The sequence below is a fragment of the Acanthopagrus latus genome, chromosome 15, assembly GCF_904848185.1.
Source record: "Acanthopagrus latus isolate v.2019 chromosome 15, fAcaLat1.1, whole genome shotgun sequence".
In the NCBI taxonomy this organism is placed as follows: domain Eukaryota; kingdom Metazoa; phylum Chordata; class Actinopteri; order Spariformes; family Sparidae; genus Acanthopagrus; species Acanthopagrus latus.
In genome coordinates, this window is record NC_051053.1 from 28,224,938 (window position 1) to 28,249,194 (window position 24,257).

The 24,257-nt window shown below is 47.2% G+C and overlaps 1 protein-coding gene across 9 annotated transcripts; it reads right to left on the reverse strand.

Moving 5' to 3' along the window:
- Window positions 1–316: 316 nt before the first annotated feature.
- Window positions 317–24,191, reverse strand: tjap1 (tight junction associated protein 1 (peripheral)). 9 transcript variants are annotated; one of them, XM_037123159.1, is made up of 13 exons: window positions 19,256–19,509; window positions 17,712–17,810; window positions 17,499–17,625; window positions 13,598–13,717; window positions 12,797–12,841; window positions 9,829–9,999; window positions 7,295–7,323; window positions 6,439–6,600; window positions 5,729–5,795; window positions 2,736–2,843; window positions 2,563–2,646; window positions 1,615–2,304; window positions 317–1,362 (listed from the first exon to the last, which is right to left on the reverse strand). In XM_037123159.1, the coding sequence occupies exons 6-13, from the start codon at window positions 9,946–9,948 to the stop codon at window positions 703–705; spliced, it is 1,920 nt and encodes a 639-aa protein (XP_036979054.1). In that variant the 5' UTR covers window positions 9,949–9,999; window positions 12,797–12,841; window positions 13,598–13,717; window positions 17,499–17,625; window positions 17,712–17,810; window positions 19,256–19,509; the 3' UTR covers window positions 317–702. The 9 variants fall into 9 exon arrangements, with proteins under 9 accessions (XP_036979054.1, XP_036979052.1, XP_036979049.1 ...); XM_037123157.1 differs by lacking the exons at window positions 17,499–17,625; window positions 17,712–17,810; window positions 19,256–19,509 and adding exons at window positions 13,980–14,206; window positions 23,843–24,191; XM_037123154.1 differs by lacking the exons at window positions 17,499–17,625; window positions 17,712–17,810; window positions 19,256–19,509 and adding exons at window positions 13,941–14,206; window positions 23,843–24,191.
- Between the last annotated feature and the right edge of the window lie 66 nt (window positions 24,192–24,257).

Here is a 24,257-nt window from a genome sequence, read left to right on the forward strand (position 1 = left end):
ACCAATAACACACACACACACACACACACACACACACACACGCACACACGCACACACGCACACACACACACACACACACACACACAGGGGCTTCAATACTGATCAATCAGAATTTAACTTGTCGTAGTTCAATCAGTTGTCCACATATTTTTGGCCACGTAGGTTATGTTGTTACGTAGATGATTATTTATAGTCGCTATGTGGCCAAAAATAAATGGACACCAACCAACTTTAAAGATGAACTAAACTAATTTCCGTGTTTCATTATATTTTATATAAATTTGATCGTCTGACATTAATCGTGTCGTTCTACAGATTAAAGGTGTTTCATACTTTATTGTTAATGGATGAGCCTGTCCACAAACTTTTGGCCACGCAGCAGGAAGTATTTTCTGTGACTTTTCTGGGAATTTTAATTAATTTGAATAAAAATCAATAAAAATAAAAACAAATGTTTGTTCATCTTTAGAATACTGTTGAAAATAAACTGTTGATAGCAGCGATCACCAGCTTCACTGATACTGAAGACGATTATCAGCTGATCAATATCTGATCGGTCACACACACACACACGCAGCGGTCAGGCAGCACATGGTAGCGTATGGCTATATCCTGATGGGCGTGACCTCGGCTCAGTTGCCGTGGAAACAGAGCAGCTGAGGGAGCACAGTGTGGGGCGAGCGAGCGCGGCGTGCTCGGCTGTCAGTCCAGCAGCGTGCCTTGCTCCTGGGCTCGAGTCAGGCTGTCTTTGCGGTGCAGGTGGTGCACGCCCATCCTCTTCGGGCTCTTCTGGGGCCGTTGCGGCCCGAGGGCGGGGTCGAAGTCCAGCAGGCGGGGCGAGATGACTGGCAGGTCGTGGGGGAGGACGTCTCTCTCCTCGGCTGAGCTCTCCTCCTCCTCCTCCTCCTCCTGCTCCAGCTCCTGCCTGCGGGCGTCGACAGGGCTGGTTGCCATGGTAACGGCCGTGTCCCCACTGCCGCCGTCGTCCTCCAGGTGCATCAGCAGCCTCTCGCCCTCCTCCGTGGAGCCGTCTCCATCGCCGTAGCGCCCCCTCCGGCCCGGCCTCGCCTCAGTGTCGGTGTCGGTGTCGAGGCTGGAGCCACGGCTCGGCGTCCAGCTGCGAGCCGACGAGCCCTCCTCGCCGTCCGAGTATGCCGCTCTGTGGCGGTCAGATGAGGAGGAAGCCCCGCCCCCAGGCGTGGGCCTCCTCCTCTGCAGGTCCTGGGCCGTCTGACTGCTGAACGATGTGCGATGGACCACTGAGCCGTCGCTTGATGGCGCCATCTTCTCCACAAACATCCGCTGCCAGTTGGCCAGAAGGTCCTCCTCCGAGCTGCCCGAGCTCGCCAGGACGCTGGGGGCCTGAGGAGGGGGGGCAGGGGGAGGGGCCTCGTTAGTACCAGGGTCAGAGTCATCCTCCCCGACCTGACCTCTGACCTCTGACCTACTGTCAGCTGATCATCATTTCAGGTGTGTGAAGCCTGCAGACAGAAACTAGAGCTCACCTGAGATTAACAGGGTGGAAGTGTGAGTGTTACCTGAATCAGTGTGTGTTGCTGATCAAATGTGTGTGTTGCTGATCAAATGTGTGTGTTGCTGAGTCGTGTGTGTTACCTGCGGTGGGCTGCTGAAAGGGCTGGATTGGCTGGACAGCGGCTCACTGGCGGCATCCCGCTGTGATGGTGGAGTGCGTTGGTTGACCCCCCCGCCAGAAGAGGAGGAGGGGGCGGGGCTTCCAGGGGCGAGCCGCTCATCGTCGTTCTGGACGAGGCTGAGGGAGATGGCCTGCCGCGTGGCGTAGGTGCAGTTGGGCAGTGGGGAGTTTTTGGGGATCTTCACTTTGTCGTCTGACGAGAACTCGATGACCTTGCGTCCTGGATACAGCGGGTGGGGGGGCGGCGGCGCAGGGTACGGGTTCAGCTTCTCGAAGGATGGAGCCCCGCCCCCCTCCTCGCCGCCCGACTGCCCGTCCAGACTGCTCTGACTGCGGCAGGAGCCATTCTGCTGCGCCGCCTCCTGACCGCCACCGTTCTCCCGGCCACGGACCTCGGCCCCCGCGGGGCCCGTCATGTCAACGTGCACGAACACATCCTCGGCAACGGGCCGGCCGCAGCTGCTGGACTGGGCGGAGTTCAGGACCAGCGGCTCCGGTTTCTCCAGGACACGGGCGATGACTGAAGTCGGCACGACGTCAGCTGGAGTCAGACTGAGCGTGTCTGGGTCCTGAGAGCCGGGGGCGGGGCCTCGCTCAGGCAGGCTGGTCTTCATGTGTTTATTCAGCATGTCCTGCAGTTCATAGGGTAGCTGAACACATACACACACGCGCGCACACACGCACACACACACACACACACACGCGCACACACACGCACACACACGCACACACACACACACACACACACACACATTTAGACATTTAGTGTCAGAGTGTTTCCAGGAAGTCAGTTGTCTATAAACTCTAATGGAACTAATGGAACCATCAACACTGTCAGCAGAACCACCACACACACACACACACACACACACACACACGCACACACACACACACACACACACACTTACATCAGCAAACTTGTGGTTCCTGAAATGTGACTTGTTACATTTGAGCAGCTGGACAGCGAGGTTACAGTCCTGTCTGTACCGCTCCTGAAAACACACACAGTAACACACACACATTAACACACAATCATTTGATTTTAAATCATGACAGATCAATAAAGCGATCGAAGGCTCACGTTGAGCTCCTCCAGACGGTCGATGGTGTTCTTGGCGTCCAGCAGTTTGTTGGTGAGCTCCACGATCTCCTGGTCCATCGTCTTTTTGTCCCTCTCCACCTTCCGTAACTGTGAGAGGAGCAAGAACGTCATGTTATCAACTGTCAGTCACAGGTAAGACAACCAATCAGCAGCCTCAGGTGACAGGAGGCGGGCCTTCATTCAGATCATGTGGGAATAAACTTTGATATAAAATCAGAAAGTTTGTTGGAATCCACAGACGCCATGTTGTCGACCACAAACTGAACATCCTCTGAGAACCGAGTCGTCACTGTTTCATCAAGGCTTCTTCTTCTACAGTTTTCCCAGATCATTTGAATGCTACGTCTGCTAGCAGCTCTTTACAGATGCATTATGGGATGCTGCAGTGTTGCTGTTGCGAGAAGATCAATAAGATCCGATCAGATCTTGATCGAAGCATTGAAGCTAAAAGCACAAATGTTTCATAAAGTTCCTCCCAGAGCGCTGAAAAATGCTAGCAGCTAACACAAGCTAACACAGCTAGCATTAAATTAATGTTTCCATTAGCATCGTCATTCCTCCCCGACCTATCAGAAAAATCACTGCAGCTAACAAAGCTTCATAACTGCAGCAGTCACTTTAGACTGGTTAGCTTCTGTTAGCTTAGAGGCTAACATTAGCTAGCAACATTGTTTTATTAAGGGTACATTTAGCATGAGTGTTCCTGTTGATGATGTTAGCGTAGCTTAGCCTCACACCTGATTTTGATTCATTCATTAATTTAGCTTCCATCAGTGATTCATGATGATTAACTGACTTGTGGTTCTTTGTTTTAGCCTCTTTAGCTTCTTTAGCTTCATGTGTTCTGACATGTCGGAGAGAAACAATCAACTTTTAACATTTTATCAACAGTTTTATAACTGAAACCTGCCGTCTACAGTTTGGAGGAGTTTTCACACCAAGTCCAAGTTTTTCTAGGCTCCAAGAAAAATCAACCAACTAAATAAAAATGTAACATTACAAACTATTACAACTATGAGAAGAATCTAAATCTTCACCTTTATTGACTTATTAAAGATTTTAAAGTGTTTGACTTTGACACGCTGCCTCAGGATGATAACTTTAATATATTCAGTTATATTCTGCTCTTGTTTCTCCTCCAGCAGAACTCCATTAAAAAAACAGTGTTTTAACAGATTGAACTAACTGAACGCGAGGTCGGGACTTGGTGTTCAAACAGACACCAGAGAAGAAGAAAACTGAGCATGATGAGGAGAAGGATGCACAGGATGTGGGGGAGGAGGAAGAACATGAATGAAACGCAACTGCATGAACCCATGTCTGACTGACGGCAGCCTGATGGAGATGAAGGTGAAGGTGATGAAGATGATGAAGATGAGTCAATCCATCACAGAGCAGCGTGAGAAAAGAGGAGAGAAGAGAAAGAAGAGACAGATGAAGAACGACGTCAGACAACAAGACTAACAGGAAATTAAACAGAAATGTTTCTGAACCCGATTCTCCTGCAAATGATTGATAATCAGGGTGAGAAGCTTCCATCCACATTAACGACTCCTCAACGCTTTAATTAATATTCAGTGTCGTGTGAATCAAAGTCCCATCAGATCACCGCAACATTAACATGAGAGTGTATTCAAACAAACCCGTCCATCACTGAGACAGACTCCATGTTTCTACTCAAAGACAGAAAGAAGTTCATGTAGAACATTTGCTGAATTAACAAGAAGGTCCAAATAATGCAGAATGAGTCAGAGACAGAGTTTCACAGAGTTTATAAAGTGTCTCCAACTCAACAACTCACTAAACTGACACATTTGTTAAGGGAGTCTGGGGACTTTCTCCACGGGGACAAAGAAGTCGCCTATATTGTTCCTGTTTAGTGTCTTTGTAACATGTGACATGTTTAGATCAATAACATGTTTCTTCTTTCATAAATGGAGTGTAAATGGTGAAATCAGTGTAAACAGTGTGTTCAAACAGCTGATCAATGTTGGCAGGTAAGACTTTAGCACTTTAGACACAGAAGCAGACAGGCTGGTACAGACATGCTGCCACAAACTGACACTTTTTACAAGGAGACAAACAACTTCAGCTGAAACATTTAATGCTGAATTTACAACAAGGACACAATGATTTAGAATTTGTTGTAGAAAGTGTTTCATAGTGTCTATGAAGTTTAAAGCTACTCAACAACTCTTGAAATCACTACTTTTATGAAGGGAGTCTGGTGAGACTGTGACAAACACAACACTGACTCAGTGACCTCTGTCGCCATAGCAACCAGCCTGCTGTCAGTCAAGCCTGCTTTTCCACAGTTGATCAATAAACTGCCTCAAACTGTGTTTTCATTTAGTCATCGATCAGTTATTGACAGTGTGTGATCAATCACTCACACACACACACACACACACACACACACACACACACAGCAGAGGAAACACAAACCGTCACATATTGATCAGCAGCACACAGACATAACATGAACACACTTGTTCTGACTGACAGCTCGTAACAACCAGCAGCTGCTTTATTTATAATATTGTCATTGATATTATTATTATTGGTTCATCAGTCTGAGATTAAAAATACTTTATCATTTAATGTCATGTAGAACTAAGAGATTTGTTAGTTACATTTTTTTACAGTCACATTATTTTATGATTCAGTTTTATATAATCATCGTTTAAATCATCGCGGTCAGACGTTTGTTTTAAATACGTTTAAATAAAAGAGATTTTTTGTGAAACAATAAAAATGATACGGACGAAGAATCAGTTAAATCATTCAGTCACGACTTTGGTTAAAGAAATATTAACTGAACATTAACGTGACGTTTACTCTCATCAATCAAAGGTATTGAAACTAATTAAATTATAATGTGCGTGTGCTGACACTGATCTAATCTAATCATAATCAATAATCATGTGATCAGGTGCTGATTTAAATGTTCAGACAGGAAGGTCAAAGGTTACCAGAGCGTGAAGCTTCTCCTCCAGATCCTGATTGGCTCTCTGAGACGCTGTGTAGCTGTTCTGGAGTCTGCAGAGACAGAGAGGAGGTTACTGAGCATGCTCAGTGGCCTCAGAGGACAAACTGACGGAACACTCATCGATTACATCATTAGTAGAAGGAAGGAAGGAAGGAAGGAAGGAAGGAAGGAAGGAAGGAAGAATTTATGTGGAGACACAGCCTAGTCACATGCCCCTCCTCCTCCTGAACACACCAGGTGTGAAAGTTACCTTGTCAGAAACAAGGTTCTGTGTTTACCATCCAGCACACACACACACACCTGCTGTCTCAGGTCATGTCTGCATCTGAGGAGCGTTTGAAGGCTGTCCCAATTCTTTTCCCTGTTTTTGGGGGAAGGACTCGCCTTCGAAGACCACAAAGGCCGCGTCCTTTAAAGGATGCAGACCCTGAATTGAGACACAGCAACATACACGCACACCTGGAGGAGGAGGACAAGTAAACAGGAAACACAACTTCCTGCTGTGTGTCCAGACTCTTCACAGCTTCTGATAATCAGAGAGAAGTGAAGTTCTTGTTAATTCACTGTCTTTGATCCCACTCATTAAATATGGATCCAGGTGTGTGTGTGTGTGTGTGTGTGTGTGTGTGTGTGTGTGTGTGTGTGCGCTCATTAAAACATCTGCAGACGAACACGACCAGTCTGAGTTCTTACCTGCGGAACTTGTCCCTCATCTTGTCCAGGTCGTCTCTGGTGCGGCTGAGCTCCGCCTCCATGTAGTGACGGTTGCCGTCAAACTCCGCCTCCATGGCCTCCATCTTGTGGGTGGAGTGAGAGAGGCGGCGCTGCAGGTCCTCATTCTGCTGCTGGAGGATTCTGGGTAACGAGGCGAGAGTCTTCACGTCAGGTTTACAGTACATCTACTCAGGTACTGTACCTCAGACAAACCTGATTACATTTATATAATTACTTTAGTTACTTTGCAGATTATTAAAACAAATAATCAGTTCATGAATGATGTAAAAAAAACTGATCAATAATCAATAATCAGGATCTGATGATCTGTGTTATTCTGCACCAGTACTTTTAATTTTTAAAGTCAAGTGTTTCTTTATGATGATGATTTATGATTTACTTTTACAGGAAAACTTGTAACTGCAGTAATCAGATTACTTTTACATTGTGGTAATAATACTTTGAATTCTTCTTTATTTTTACACAAAGACCGAGTTTAAACTACATCAGTCACATGACAACATTGTGTTTCTCAGTGTTTGGAAATATTATTGATCTTGTTGTGAAAACACTAGACGTCTTATTGATCTGAGACTTTGTTTTGTCTTATAAATATAATTAACAGATCTGATGATGATCGTCTCTGAACTTTCTGTCTGAACGAGGATTCATTATTTAAATTTCTTTATCAATTTCTTCATCATAAAAACTTTCCACTGAGTCTTTTCTCTGTTTTCTGTTTTGACTCGGTGTCGTTGTAAATCACCCGTCAATGATCTGTGGAGAATAAATAAAGACTGATTGATTGATAATAAGATGAAGGAAGCGGCCTCACCTGATCCTGTCAGAGTCTGATAACGCCTCCTGAAACACAACCACAGAACATCTGCTCAGTTTGTTTAAGAACAAAAAAAACATTCTCATGATAACGAGATATTCACATGTTGACTTATTGTTTATATAAATAATTCAAACGTGACACGAGTCAGATTCCTTCAGACCAGCTAACGTTTGAGTGACATAAATAATGTCAACTTTAAAAACAACAAACTGACACAAAGAACAAAACAAAATAAAATGTTTTTTCACTGAGACGACAGTTTGTTGTTTCCTGTAACGACACAAACATGAGCACAGACTGAACTTCAGGACCGTCGGCTGCTCCACGCTGCGGGTCACGTGATGTCACGTGATGTCACGTGATGTCACGTGATGTCACGTCAGCTCTGCCAGTGTTGATGAAGCGTCATCGAGGAGACGGACGGTTGTTTCCTGTCCGTGTCATCGATCTCTGTCGACATATGGAAACATGTCCGCTCCCAGCATGCACTGGGCTTCACATGATGGATCCTCTCAGCTGATCGATCGCCCACACAGCCGCACAATCAATGAGTCAGCTGCTGTGATCGCAGCAGCAAAAAGACCAATCAGATCGCTTCATTCTCTGAATTGTTCCTGTCACGGACTCCTTTCTTCAAGTGTCAGTATTGATAATCAATATGAAGAGTGTAGAGATGAACAAGCAGCAGCTGGCTGCATTAAGATGAATGTATGTTTCATCTCCTGACCTTTGCACTGGTGCATTCTGGGTATTTAAGCAAGTAATCCAACCTGTCAGCTGCTGCTCGCTGAACGCTTCTTTAAACTTTATTTATTACCTTCAGTAAAGAAGAACTTTTAAATCAACACATTTTTGAATGGAGTTTGGTTCAAACTGATGTTTGTTTGCATTTGTTCATACTAATAATAATTAATTAATTAATTAAATTAATTAATTCAAAAAGTCACGATTTTAAACTGAAACTAATTTTCAGAGGTTTTACTGTGTTTTATTTTTACTGGTCTAATAAACTAATCTGCTGCTTATTAACGATGCTCAGGGTGCTGACAGGAAGCTCTGCTTTGGGCCACAGCTTGTGTAAATATTAAATAATTTCAAATTGAAGTCATCCAAACTGGACCGAGCAGAACAAGAACCTATCTGCTGTTGTTCAGGTTTACAGTTAAAGGATTTCTGTTATTCAGGATGTAGAAATATAAAAAACTGCATTTCTGTCAAACAACAAAGTTTGAGCTCAACAGTTTCTCTTTGTGTCCTTCAACAGGTGAACACAACACCTGTGATGAATGACTGGTGATGTTTGTCAGAACAACACATAAACAACATGACATGTAGAGTTATTGATTAACTGTCAGGAGGGTCGACACAAACAGGAAGTCACTGTCAGAGGGCTTCAACACGGAGAGGAAGGAGGAGGAGTATATGGGGGAGGAGGGGTTTATGGGGGAGTGGTTATGGGGGCGGAGTTTAAAGGAGGAGGAGTATATGGGGGAGGGGTTTAAGGAGGAAGAGTTAAGAGGACGTACCTTGACGTGTTTTAGGAGCGACTGATTAGAAACAGGAAGTCTGTGTTTGTGTCTCGGCGGCTCTTTTGTCTCCAGAACCTCCATCTTTACTCCTCTGTTCCCCCCCAACACCTCCTCTTTAGGCCTCGCCCCCTCAATGATGTCACTTTTTGGGCCCTCCCCCTCCAGGGGCTGGTACCAACTGGCCGACCGCTGCATCGACGCCAACCAGTCGTCCCAGCGTCGAGTCCGATCCGTAGACGGCCCCTCCGTTTTCTGCTTCCTGTGGGTGGAGCGGCGCCGCTGGGGGGCAGGACTTCCTTGCTCTTTGGAGGGCGTCCTGCCGAGTAGCGTGAGGTTGGCGGGGCTCATGACCCGAGAAGTGATCTCATCCAGGAAGTTGGAGAAGCGGACCTTCTCCTGCAGAGCCTGCATCTTCCAGTTCCAGTTGGTTCTGCTGGGGGAGGGCGGCTCCGAGGAGCGCCGCGAAGCCGCCACCCGCTGCTCCGACCGGTCCAGAGAGCGTGTGGGTGGATGGCGGACAGAACTGCCCCTCCCCCTGCTGTCATCCAGCAGCTCCACTGACTTGGACTTCCTGATGATGTCATAGGCATGCTCCACGCCTAGCGAGGCCGGCTGCTTCAGGATGCTCTTCGGGTGCGTGGCGGTTTGCGTCCGGTGAGGTCGTATGTGGCGGTCTCTGCTGCAGCGGGTTGGTGAATGTTTCCTAGCAGCTGTGGGGCTTCGATGTCCTGCATGGTGAGGGCTCGTGGTGACGCCCACGGCGGTGGTTCTGGTTCGGTTGGGCCGGTGGGAGTGGCTACTGAAAAGCGGTGGTGGCGGGATGCAGAGCTCCAGACTGGACAAACTAGAGACGTCCAGCTCGCTGTCAGAGAGCAGAGGCGGCGAGGTCCGGGGGCCATGATGCAACCCGCCACTCTGAGGCTGTTTTGAGGCGGCAGTTTGAAGGTGGGGGAGGAGCTGCAGGGAGGATGAAGGTGTGCTGAGGGTGTGTTGCTTTACCTGATTGATGTCGTGCTGTGGTGCCGGCGGGGGCGGAGCAACAGGCACGGCATGGCGTGTTTCACGGTGCTGCGGCGGAGCCTTACGGTACGGCTTTCTGGCCGGGGCCGTGCTCGTCATCCTTGACCTAATTCCTTCCTTCCTCACTTCCTGTCTGTCGCGGTGTCAGTCCTGCCAGGAGAAGAAGAGTTAGACGAGGTAGGAATGATGCAGACGCCCACCGACTGCCCGCCAACCGCCGACCACAACACCGCAACCACGACTGGACTGTCACTGCTGTCACACTCCGTCTGTCTCTCCCTCTCTCTCCCTCTCTCTCCCCCTCTCTCTCCCTCTCTCTGCAGATCAATGCTCGCTCGTCCCTCATCAGCATCAAACACACCTCCCTCTCACACACACCAGATCTGTGTGTATTTGTTCTGGTATCTTTGTGGGGACCTGATTTCAGACCTGCACATTTTTTAGATTTTATCAAAAGTGCCACAAAATGAGTAAAAACCTGTGAATGTTGAGTAACGGTCCTCACAAGTATGTCAGTACATGTATTGTGTGTGTGTGCGTGTGTGTGCGTGTGTGTGTGTGTGTGTGTGTGTATGCCTGAGGCAACACATTGATCACAGTTTGTTTCCAGAACAGGAAGTGCAGCTCCATCGATCTGAACGAGGCCACTGTTAGCATGTCAGCATTAGCCTGTTAATCTGAATGACACAGAACAGAGCTAACATGCTAACTGTCAGACCACAGCACAACATCAAACTCATAATAAACAGGACCACAGAAGAAGAAGTCTTTTAAGGTCACAGGTCTGTTTGTTAAAGCCTCACAGTCTATAATGTTCTTATTTATGTATTAGTGTCAGCATGTAGATGCTAATTAGCTGTTCAGCTAAACCAACACTGTCTCCAGTCAGTTAACAGGTTTACAAATATACATATTTAAAAAGTACAACATAAATGTAGAAGAAATAAAAACAATGTCTCTGATCTGACAGACGGTCATTTCACTGATCAAATATACAACATTCATATAAAACTGAATTCGAACAACTTGAATATCGTTTTTTGAATATTAGGAAACTTATATTTACAAACTGTCTCTGAATTCCTGCTACTTGAAATGAGCTGAGAACCAATCAAAATGTATAGATTGGTATAGATCAGTATAGATACATATCTGCCTTCTGTCTGTTTCTGACCCGCTGCATTTAGAGTCTGTCCACGTCACATGACCATGCTCCGCCCCGAGGGGACCAATGACGGGCCATCGATCCCTGTGACTTCCTGTCTCTCTCGCCTACACACACACTTCATTATGATGCCGTTTGTCCTCAGAGCGAAACAATCGATCATTTGGTTACGTTTCATTCTGTTTCTTTAACTTAACAATCTTTTTTCTGCCTCTAAAAACAACATTACCCATGAGCCTCAGCTGCTGTTACTGGGGAAATAAAGTCAGAATGTGAAAGTGAAGTTTTCATGGTTTGAACACTGAACACTTTGAATATTTCATTCTGACTGTTTGATAATAACCATCTGTCTGAGTATTATCAGATATTATCGGAGCTGCTGATGATGATCAAGTCTTCAGGATTACTTCTTTAACAACAGTTACTTCGTGCCGTGCCTGAGGACGAGTCAAGGCTCTGACCGACTTCCTGTTCTGAGTCGACAGCTCACACAGTGTGTAACTGACCAATCGGAAGTCCCACCCCCATATAATTAACATGTTGCTAATGTCAGACGACATGCTAACATGAACTACTGAATCAAACAGAACCGCTGGCGGTCCATCAGAACACGAAATCAGTGAATGAAGTTTTAAAGCCGTGTTTGTGTGCAGCGATCAAAGAGGTGGAGGCGTTATGCCTCTATCCAATCAGAATACAGTGGGCTTTAAGGAGGCAGGCCTTAAAAGTGCAGTATGCAAAAAATTAACCAACTGCTGAACAAACAGGGGGCAGCATATCACCAAAGTTGCTGACTGCTGCTCACTGGTTTCTCTTTATGTTATGACTGCAGTTTGTTAGCTCAGTTACGTGCAGCTTGTTGGAGAGTTGGTATTTACATCACTAGCACAGAAGTTCAGGACAGCGAGGAGGAAGATGTTCTCAGGCCCGGGGCTCGCTGCTAACTTCACAGGATGTCACACCTGTGTTTCCTTCACACTGCTGATAATTGGAGTTTAAATTCTTACATACTGCAGCTTTACAGAGACAGTTTGTTTCAGACAGGATGTGAGGGTCAGGAGCGGGCGCCTGTCAGTCACAGCTGAGGGTGAAGCAGCGCAGCGCCTTCCTCTCGTCTGACTGCAGCTCCTGAATTTTACATTCAAAACGCCCCAAGCACATTTACCCAGCATGCTCTGCTGTCACGCAAAGCTCTCCCTCACACACACACACACACACGTTTATCTATAAGAAACCTTTAATAATCCTCTGCAGCTGCAGCTCTCATCGTCTGTTTCTCCTTCATGTTGTCTTCTTTGTCCTTTTAGTTTGTTCTCTATTATTCATTATTTTGTTTCTTTCACTTCTTTACAGACGTTTCCCTTCTTTATTTTTCCCTTCTTTATATATTTTCTTTCAGATTAGCCGATCACTTCCTGCACTTGGCTGATTCTTCTGAGCTGATACTGAAACTGTCAGGTTTAATCCTCAGACTGATGGTTTGATCAGACGGCAGATGCTGCTGCAGCTGAGGAGCAGAGCATGATGGGAAACCAGCACAAGTCAAACACTCCTGCAGCTGTCACTACTTTCTAGTTTCCTGGATGTGTTTTTTTAAAAGTCAGACTTTAGCATAAACCTTCAGTCGGACCTTGTCAATGATTTGACAAACTGATCCTGAATCAAGCTCCTCTAACTTCCTTTTGTCTGAGTGTTTGAACTCTCTGATGAAGACCATGAGATGCAGTCAACAGCTGAGGATTGTCAGGCTGTGACATCATCAGTTCAGGAGTGTGTCTGTACCTGAAGTGTGAGCTGCTCCAGATGTGACGTCATCCACAGAAACACCTGAAACACACACGCACGCACACACGCACACACACACACACACACACACACACAGATAAGTTGTTACATCAGACCATCAGTAAACTTTATAAATGTTCATTGAAACTCTGAACACACACACACACACACACACACACACACACACACACACACACACACACACACACACACACACACACACACACACACACACACACACACACTGCAGCCTGAGGAGAGACGGCATCAGACTCATCATGCAGCTCCTACTTTAATCAGTTCCCATGGTTACTGAGCAGGTCGTTAGGGGTTAATAAACCTGCAGCCCCCCGGAGGGTGCGTCCAGAGACACCAGAGAAGAAGACGACGTGAGGAGGACCAACTCCTCTGACTCGGCTTTACTTGTTAAAGCTTTGAGCTCCTCCACCTCCTCACAGGAGTGTACATTTCCTGAGTGCAGGAAATTAGCAGTCTACCTGGAGACCAGTGTCCAGGCTCTTACACATCATCATAAACGCTATCGAGTCTTCCTGTATGTCAACATCTCTGAGCTTTAAAGGTAAGAGTCACAAATGAGTCAGTGTGATGATGTCACTCAGGTAGATAATGATAATAATAATAAAGATGTCTGGAGTCATAAAAATGAGTCACAATCACAACTTCATCATGAACTGACCCAAAAACATGAACCTGACTCAGCCAGAAAGACATCAAGGTCAAAATGGTACTCTGTGTGTGTGTGTGTGTGTGTGTGTGTGTGTGTGTGTGTGTCCTCACCTTGTACGTCAGCACAGAAAACTGGTCTTCATCCTCTCTGCTGTGGTCGTCCTCACACTCTCAGTCCTCTTCCTCCTCTTCCTCGTCCTCTGTGCATGTGAGCCTCAGGCCTCCGACAACCTGAAACACAAGACGAGCGGGTGGAAAAACACTGGTCAATACCTGCTGTCAGTCAGCCTGCAAGACCGCGCCGAGGGCAGACGGAGAGAGGGATAATTCAGGCTACAGACAGGCTAACAACTACACAGACAGACAGCTTTATATCCACAGACTGAAGGACTCTGTGCCAAATGATCTTTATGTAAAACAGAGAAATGTTGTTTTATAATTTGGGTGAAGCAACCCTTTAAATGAGCAACAGCCAGGAGAAACACAGTCCGACCCAGCAGCCCAGTGGAAACTCTTCCCCCTGAGTGTCGTCTGCAGGCTCAGCCTCGGGATGGTCGGTGTCGGGTGACAGCCAGCCGTCTGTCAGGTGAAGCTTTTAGCCTAATCAGACCGCAGCTCCTCGTCAGCATGATCAGAGGGAAGAGGCTGCTTCACTTTCATTCATCTCAGACATGAAACATCAGAGCGCTGCACAAGCTGTGAGAAGTCCCGCCTCCTCACCTGCAAAAACATCATCACAGCACAGACCAGAACCAATCAGAGTCCGTCAGATAAACACCTGCATGTCATCACTTAACTCCAACACGTCCATCAAACATGAAGCCTGTGTGCAAGATTTAAAAAGAAGCTTGTCCTCAACGTTAAACACGTTAAATGACATTTAACTTTTTGTCTCTGATAGTGTGATGATTGTAACATCATGTGTACAGCTGAGTACAGGTGTGTACAGCTGAGTACAGGTGTGTACAGCTGAGTGCAGCTGAGTACAGGTGTGTACAGCTGAGTGCAGCTGAGTACAGGTGTGTACAGCTGAGTACAGGTGTGTACAGCTGAGTGCAGCTGAGTACAGGTGTGTACAGCTGAGTACAGGTGTGTACAGCTGAGTGCAGCTGAGTACAGGTGTGTACAGCTGAGTACAGGTGTGTACAGCTGAGTGCAGCTGAGTACAGGTGTGTACAGCTGAGTACAGCTGAGTACAGGTGTGTATAGGTGTGTTCAGGTGTGTACAGGTGTGTATAGGTGTGTACAGGTGTGTACAGCTGAGTACAGCTGAGTACAGCTGAGTACAGGTGTGTATAGGTGTGTACAGGTGAGTACAGGTGTGTACAGGTGTGTACAGATGAGTACAGGTGTGTACAGGTGTGTACAGGTGAGTACAGGTGTGTACAGGTGTGTACAGATGAGTACAGGTGTGTACCGGTGTGTACAGGTGAAATTTAGGACTGACCGTAAAAACAGACGACAGAGATGCTCCAGTTTCAGTCAGCAGAAACTCACCGTCTGCCCACACACACACTCATATACACACACACACACACACACACACACAAACTCTCTCTCAGGCAGTGTGTGTGTGTGTGTGTGTGTGTGTGTGTGTGTGTGTGAGTGAGTCACAGATGCTGTTCATCAGAACGACTCGATGAAGTGTCTGGGAAGCGAAGCGTCCAGCTGACAACCTGCCGCTGACATCACGGTGTCTGAACAACACGTTCACCTCCAACTGAAGGTCAAACTGCAGCAGATGGCATGCTGGGAAATCCACCGACTGCACCCAGAACACACACAGAGCAGTCTGTCTGACACATGAACTACTGATACCATCTGGTTCTGATCAAAGACTGACGGCCTGGAGCTTCAAAACTCATTTAACTTTAAGCTTTGTGTCTCTGGTGGTTTAATGATTGTAATATCATGTGTCAGGTGTGTACAGGTGAGTACAGGTGTGTACAGGAGAGTACAGGAGAGTACAGGTGAGTACAGGTGAGTACAGGTGTGTACAGGAGAGTACAGGAGAGTACAGGTGAGTACAGGTGTGTACAGGAGAGTACAGGAGAGTACAGGTGAGTACAGGAGAGTACAGGTGTGTACAGGAGAGTACAGGTGTGTACAGGTGAGTACAGGAGAGTACAGGTGTGTACAGGAGAGTACAGGTGTGTACAGGAGAGTACAGGTGAGTACAGGAGAGTATAGGTGTGTACAGGTGTGTACAGGTGTGTACAGGAGAGTACAGGTGTGTACAGGTGAGTACAGGAGTAAATAATGTTCATCATCGTTCTGATAAATGAAGCATCAGCATCCTTGTAGCCATGGAAACAAGTTGCTATACTGCCACAGCTCAGTACGCCACCTGATGCTCACTGTGCTCCAAAGATGGCGGACGTGGCGGCGTCAGGTCACATGAGCTCATTAATGTGGGCTTTGACAGACGAATGGCCGACTGCGAGAACCAATCAGGACGCAGAATTTTAATGCGAGTTGAACAACTAGAAGATAAAAGACAAAACAGGAGCCCCATAAGCCCCACCCTCTAGAGAGTGACTGCCAATCACAGCTCAGTGACAGCAGGTGTCAGTGTGATGTGATCAATAACTATCGTCAGTGTTTAAATCCTTAAAACTGTGAAAATGTTTCGACTAAGATCCTTTAATTCAACCATCTGTGACTGAATGCCTGTCGGACACACAGCTGTGCCTACATGTCCCAGAATGCCTTTCACTTGCTGTTCAGACATGTTGAACAGTCACGTTAACACAAATGCCACCTGTCTGATGCCACGATACACACCTGACACTGCATCAGTCACGGTAGCAACACTGCTTTAAGTAATTAGTCATAAACTGAATGTAAGGTCAGCATCTATTCTTTCCAGCGGGCGTGGCCAACATCAACCAATCAGAGAGCTGGAATGTCACAGGACAAAACAATCCCCCCAACCCCGAGCTCATCCCGCCATAATCGTCTCTGAGCGGAGATAAACCCTCTGCTGTGTAATCCCACACACACACACACACGCAGACACACACACACCGACAGACAGACAGACAGACACACACACACCTAACTTCTAACTTAACCCTTCCAACAGGCCAACAAATGTTCTTACATCATCCCAAATGTTTCCACCATCGTTCAGACACAAATCCACGAGTTTATTCGAGGTGACTGTGTGTTTCATTTGTTCACCTGCATGTTTCAGCTGAACCAGATGCAACATCACCAGAGTCCCTTTACAAATGTAGTCATTTTAAGAGTTGTTGAGTGTGTTGAGAAACTTAAACTTGTGAAACGGCGACGACAGATTTTAAATCATTGGTGCCTTCTTGTAAATTCAGCATTAAATGTGATATATGAAGCCAACTGTTAACCACAATTCACCAGACTCCCTTTACAAATCAGCTAATTTAAGGACTTGTTGCGTAGCGTAAAACTTTATAAACTCTGTGAAACTCTGTCTTTGAAATATTCTTCATCATTTGGACCTCCATGTTAATTCTGCAAAACGTTCTACATGGAGTGTGTTTGTCTCAGTGATGGATAGTTTGTTTGCATATAAAGCAGGAAGTGACATCACATCACAGGTGGTCACTCAGACGCAGGTTAATGTTGCTGCGAGCTGGCCAACAGTGATGCTCGCAGCAGCTGTTAATATTATAATCAGGTAAATGATGCGTTCAGATTCCTTCATCTGATTTATTAAAGTAAATATCTGGTGCTTCTTCCTACCTGAGATAAAGACGTGAGGGAGGAGACGAGCTTCCGACTGAGTGACAGTCGATCTTAAATGATTCATTGATAAACTGCAGATTAAATCAACTACAATAAAGTGTTGATGATGAGCCAACGCGAAACAAACAGTGGAGACACAGAGGACGAGTCAAGGACACTCACATCTCGTCCGTCTGACTCATGAATAAAATATGAGCAACATTTGGTGTGAACATATTTCTGAAATAAAGTCTTACAGAAGAAAAACAACATGTCAGGTGAGAGCGTGGACGACCCTCCTCTTCACCTTCATCCTGTCGGACTCTGAACAAAGACACCAGCTCCTCTCCTTTTTACCATCGCTTCCCTCTTTGTGTGACTTTCTGCTCATTTCCTCTTTTCTCCTGCAGCTCCTCCTCCATTTCCTTCTTATCCTGTCATTAAACAGAAACTACCATCCTTCGTCTCTGCTTCATGTCATTCTGTGTTTTCTTCTCCCCGCTGTAGTCACAGTGTTTACCTGACAGGCGACCCGACTGTTGGACCTGGTCTGAACCTGAGGTGGACTCAGTGGATCCAGCTGACTCAGCTCTGCAGACAGAGGAACATTTCTGCTCCACTGAAGCAAAAAACACAACGAGACGACTTCACTCTCATAAAATATACATGTCGACCATCTCGCACACAAAACCCTCCTGCAGAGAGAAAACCTCCAATAACAGCGGAACAGAAACATCCCATCTGCCACGATCTGCCCGTCTGTCTGTTCATCACCTTCAGATTCATGCTGTCTTTCTGCTTCAACGACTGCTATATTGATTCAATCACACGAGCTCTCACCATCTTAATGTTTTCTGTTCTCATCATTGAGCTAGAGCCGTTTCTGCACTGTCAGGCTATTAAAGTTTTGTTTCGAAGAGGATGGAGCCTGTACCAGGCTGAGTGCCTCCATTAGAAGACATTCAGACTGAACCCTCTCCAGCTGCTGCCGGCCCTCTCCAGCTGCTGCCGGCCCTCCCTAACTGCTGCCGGCCCTCCCTAACTGCTGCCGGCCCTCCCTAACTGCTGCCGGCCCTCTCCAGCTGCTGCCGGCCCTCTCCAGCTGCTGCCGGCCCTCTCCAGCTGCTGCCGGCCCTCCCTAACTGCTGCCGGCTCTCTCCAGCTGCTGCCGGCCCTCTCCAGCTGCTGCCGGCTCTCTCCAGCTGCTGCCGGCCCTCCCTAACTGCTGCCGGCCCTCTCCAGCGGGTGCCGGCTCTCTCCAGCTGCTGCCGGCCCTCCCTAACTGCTGCCGGCCCTCTCCAGCTGCTGCCGGCCCTCTCCAGCTGCTGCCGGCCCTCTCCAGCTGCTGCCGGCTCTCTCCAGCTGCTGCTGGCCCTCCCTAACTGCTGCCGGCCCTCTCCAGCTGCTGCCGGCCCTCCCTAACTGCTGCCGGCTCTCTCCAGCTGCTGCCGGCTCTCTCCAGCTGCTGCCGGCCCTCCCTAACTGCTGCTGGCCCTCCCTAGCTGCTGCCGGCCCTCTCCAGCTGCTGCCGGCCCTCTCCAGCTGCTGCCGGCCCTCTCCAGCTGCTGCCGGCCCTCTCCAGCTGCTGCCGGCCCTCTCCAGCTGCTGCCGGCCCTCCCTAACTGCTGCCGGCTCTCTCCAGCTGCTGCCGGCCCTCTCCAGCGGGTGCCGGCTCTCTCCAGCTGCTGCCGGCTCTCTCCAGCGGGTGCCTCTGCGAGATGCTGTCCCTCTTCATTTGACTTCTGTCTTTCTGTGTTGACTAGGGTCATTTTCTAGCAACTGCCATCCATCTCTAATGACTGACATTTTTTTTCCAGAAATTCTTATCTACTGTTCTTACTTAGCAACCGCTGCCGTTCTCTCTCATTGGTCCGCTGTGTCTTGAGTCGTCCATCTATCGAGGATCAAATGTTCAGAGGATTTCTCTGCTGAGAATCAGAGTCTTCAGTGGAAACGTGACCCAGCTTCAGTCTGAGGTCACTTTTCAAACTGAGCTCATATGACACGAGGTGACTCACCTGAACATGAAACCACACAGACTTCATCTGAGACTGAAACACGCACCTGAGCAGGTGAACACAGCAGGACACACAGCTCAGTGGAAAACACACACCGTGACAGATGGTGTCTGTCAGCTCAGGACTCTGTTCATTAACCCTCCAACGACTGTCTCTGTTGTTAGACCAGACCAGCAGAGTCCAGACCAGCAGAGTCCAGACCAGCAGAGTCCAGACCAGCAGAGTCCAGACCAGCAGAGTCCAGACCAGCAGAGTCCAGTACAGTCCACCTCACACAGGGGACCCATCAGTCCACTTCTTGTCACTGTTTGCTGACATCATAAAGAAAACACAGACTCAGACTGTTGCCTAGCAACTGTGCAGTATAGCTGCACAGGGCCGGCTGCTGTGAATCATATGAACAAAACAGATCACCTGAACACACCTGAACACACACACACACACACACATACACACACACACACAGACACACACATTCATAGTGGCATTTAACAAACACCCAGAGGAAACTAAACAGCAGACGACACCACCGGACCTCTGACCTCTGACCTGAGGCTCTGATCAGTTTGCTGACATTAAACTCGAGTTCTGATGAGTACCATGTTGTTATGTTTTTACACAACAGCACATTTCAAAGGTCAAACATTCAGATTTGATCTGAAGTCACACTGAAAGACTTTTAGTTCAAATGTGAGCAAAGAGATAAAAATTGAGGTGAAGTTTGTTCTTAAAGACTCAGAACACAGTCGGGGCAGACTCTCCACAACATCATCACGTTCCAACTGCTGTTCCTCATGCAGGTCGAAGATCGGCCAATTTGTTCTGATGCTTCAGGTATCACTAGCACCTTTTAGATAGAAAAGAGCCTGGCTGCAAATGTGGCACCTTGTCTGTGTGACAGGGAGGTGAAATATTGCTTCTTTTCCAAAAAGCCGCCACTGGGGTAGGCGTAAACATCTGACATGACGCAAATTATGAAGTTGGGTGTGAACAGTGACGTACAACATATGTGTCGGAAGAATATTCCGCCCTGTGATACCAGTGTCAGCCATAACTGCTACACAGCTGAGTGCTCAAGGCTGTGGGATGCAGCACGATCACGAGTGGCCGCTGCCTCGTCATGGGTGCTTCCCCCCTGCCGTGGTATTAAATATGGTGACACTTGATAGATTTACTAAATTATAGACCCGTGGCCCATATTCTCCCCTCCACAGTCAAATACACACCAATGTTAAATCCTTGCTATTAAAGGAGCGCCTCATCCCCTCTGTTAGCTGCCTCAAGCAACAGATAGCTAACAGGAAGCAGGTCGAATTTGTCTTCAAAATAAGAGTACATAGTATATAATAAATTGCACCCCATTGGAGTTTAGAACTGGGTTCTTAGTGGGGGCTTTTAATTTGAGAGTAGCAACCATCCTTAGCTTGCCGACACAACAAGCTAACACAACCAAACAGCTGCAGAGACCGAGGAGACGCTGCATCTCCTGGATCTCTGCAGCTGTCCAGTTGTTCATCTTAATGTCCGCGGATGAAGTGATGGACTGACTGCTGTGATCAGCTGTTTCCTGGTTTTAAAACTCCCCAGCTGTGGGTCGCACAACAGTGCAGGTCATCGACACCTCCGCCCACCTCACGCAGAGGCCGGCACATTTACGGCTTGGATTTACAGCAATGGAGGCGGAGGTAAGTGTTCCCTCCGAGGGGTCATACTGGCAGACCAAAACAGACCCCCCCAGTATACCGCCTTCTGTATAAATCCGCCGACTGAGCGGCATAAAGGACGGGCACATTGGCAGCTTGCTGCTCAGGATAAAAACAGCTACAGACAACACATCGTTTAGTCAAGGTGTTAATCAGAGAGTTCTTCACTATACCAAACTTGTGACACGGTGCTCATGATAACAATATTATCATGATATAGAAATTCTGTGGAAATCGATACACTGTGAGACAATCATACATCATGATATCTGACTGAAGAATACAAATATTCTCACAGCTGTGACTCACTGAATTCTCTTAAATCTGTAACAACTCGAGGACTCGTGAAGTCAGTCTGGAGTCAGATTATCAAAGAAGATTGATAAATACTGATGTTAGTGCTGCGCGGTATGGAGAAAATTTTATATCTTGATATAGCTTATTTTATATCCTGTTAACGAAATACATTTTCGAGTTGCTGGTAACAACTTGTTGGCTGCACGTTTTGCAGATTATCGTTGTCTGGTCGGTGTCTGACTTAAACCAAAAGCCAAACGATGGAATTCTGGTTCCCCCTTTTTGGCACAAATCTTCTTGGGGTTCTGCTTCTGTACCCGCGTCTGATGTAACGTTACTAGTAAGGTTATTTTCATCTTCCATTGCGCTCTCCTCCGTCTCCGCCATGCTGCTTTGCCTCTGTTTACTCCCCAGCGACCGGTGCCCTTGCGGGTGACATAGAAATGCCACAAAGCTGCAGCTGCAGTTACAATCGCCTTCATACAACAAACTTGTTTTGAGCTCAGAATTTGGATATCCTACGAGTTGAGTTCTGCTTACCACGGCGTAATAAATCAAAACTGTAGTGTACGTTAACGTTAGTGTAGCAACAGTGCCAATCAAGTAGCCTACACATTAAAATTACGATATAAACAACAGAGGGTTACATCCTACAGCAGACATTTTTAAATCGCACCACGATATATATCGTAATATCGCACAGCTCTAAATGAAGTTCAGCAGAAGGGAATCAATAAATCACAACAGGAGGTGACACCATATGTGGCTCTAAGATACTGAGTCCCAGCAGCTGAAGGTCTCAGGTGGTACAATCTGACCCTAAAGATGGACAATGTTCTGATGGATCAATATGACCGACGTTTCCACATCACATGTTCTGTGGATGATGTCAGAGTCAGACTAAAGACAGTGACGCACTTTGTGTCGTCTGTAGCCTTGATGTTGCTACGCTAGTCAGTTTCTTCATGTCTGATGCTTCCTCTCGTCTCAACACAAATGTGACGACATTTTCTACTCATGCCAAATAACATCAGTAGACCTGGACCTGGACCAGGACCAGGACCAGGACCGGGACATTCAAGGAAAAACCAACTGTGACGCTACATGCTACCATGCTGCTGATAACAAGAAGTTTACCTGTATGCTTCTTTATCTCTAATGGAACATTATATTACTGGACTGTTGTATGAGAAATATTTAAAATTAGATCTTTATGTTTCACATCGTGCTCGTTCAGAGTTCCATCCAGCAGGACAGTTTTCCACTCTTTGATTATATTGATACATAAACTAAAGCTTTATCATAAACACTGAACACAGTGACAACACTCATATAATATATAATATAATATATAATACTTTTATCATGAGCACCGTGTCATGAAACCTTTGGCATCATGAGATCAGATCAAATCTGAATGTTTAACCTTAAAAGGTGTAAAAACATAAACACTCTGAGCCACTAGCTGCACTGCTAACTGAGCTTACTAGCTAACAGTAGCCACTGGTTGCATTAGTTGAGGCTGTTAGCATCACGCTGCTGATTTGCTTCATCCTGATGGTTTGACGATGAACTTGACAGGTGGCCAACTCTGACATACTGCACCTTTAAATATTGACTTTAACAATCATTACTACTACTACTATTATCATTATCATCCTTATTATTATTAATACTACTACTATTATCATTATCATCCTTATTATTATTAATACTACTACTATTATCATCATTATTATTATCATTATCATCATTATTATTATTAATACTACTACTATTATCGAAACTGATGCTATAAAAGTTGTGTCCTCTGATGAAACTTGTTTCCTGTCTGAGTTTCTAAATAAAACTTGAACATTTTTTAGCTTCCACGACAACAGCAGCATCAACAACGCTAACGACAGTGACGTGTCACACTGTGACACCTGTAACCTGCAGCCTCGTTACATCAACATCATGTTGAACTGACTGATTAACACTTATTGATTGGTCCAGGTGGAGTCGGTGGAGGAGTTGTTCATGATGAAGTGTTTTATCTGCTGGTTCAAGCGGTTTAATTAACTACTGAGTATTCAGAAGTTACTCGATTACACTGGATGTAATCTACTGCTGACACCACTGACACACCAGCTGACCGGAAGTGGAGCTCCAGGGTCCTGAGGAGACAGACAGACTGTCCAGCATGTGATTGTGCCCTGTGATTGGCTGCTGAAGGGCAGGTGGATGAAGTGGACACACACACACACACACACACACACACACACACACACACACACACACACACACACAGAATGATTCAAAATCAACCCTACATCAGCCCTCAGTTCTGTCTGCCAGGCTGATGGGGGGACAGACACGACAAACACAGCGGGGCTCTGCGGGCCCGACACCGGACCGGACATCGGGTCGGACACCGGGCCGGGACCGACACCGGACCGGGCCTGAGCACCGCCCCGACACCAGCCGGCCGGTGAACGGGCCGGTAGACCGGCACGAACTCGCTTAGGTCCGCCTGTGGCCCAGTACAACAAGCTGCAGCCAACTGTCACACCGACCGAACCGAACACCAACACACACACACACACAGACACACACAGAGCCGTTACCAACACACTCACCGGAGCAGCTCCTACCTGTGAGGCCGGGCAGCGCGGCTCGGCCCCGGGTCTCTCCTCCAACAGTCCCGGGGAGCGGAGCGGAGAGGAAAGTTTATCCGGAGCTCCGCTCTGCTCCTCCGCTGGGGCGAGGAGGAGGGAGGAGCGAGGGAGGGGGGGCTCCGAACCGATCCGAGGCCGAGGAGGAGCGAAGAGCTCCGCCGAGGAGAAGAACCGAGCGGGGCGGCGGGAGGAGAAGCAGCCGGAGGAGACGCTCCGACCGACGGCAGAAACGCAGAGAGAGCCGCGGAGAAAGTTGATCAGCTGCCCTGCTCAGCTGTCGCCATCTTTACCCGCGGGGCATGACGGGTAATCCTCAGGAATCCCGATCCCACCGTTAACACCCCCCCCACCCTCCACCCGTCAGACGTCCTGCGTGCTGACGTCACACACC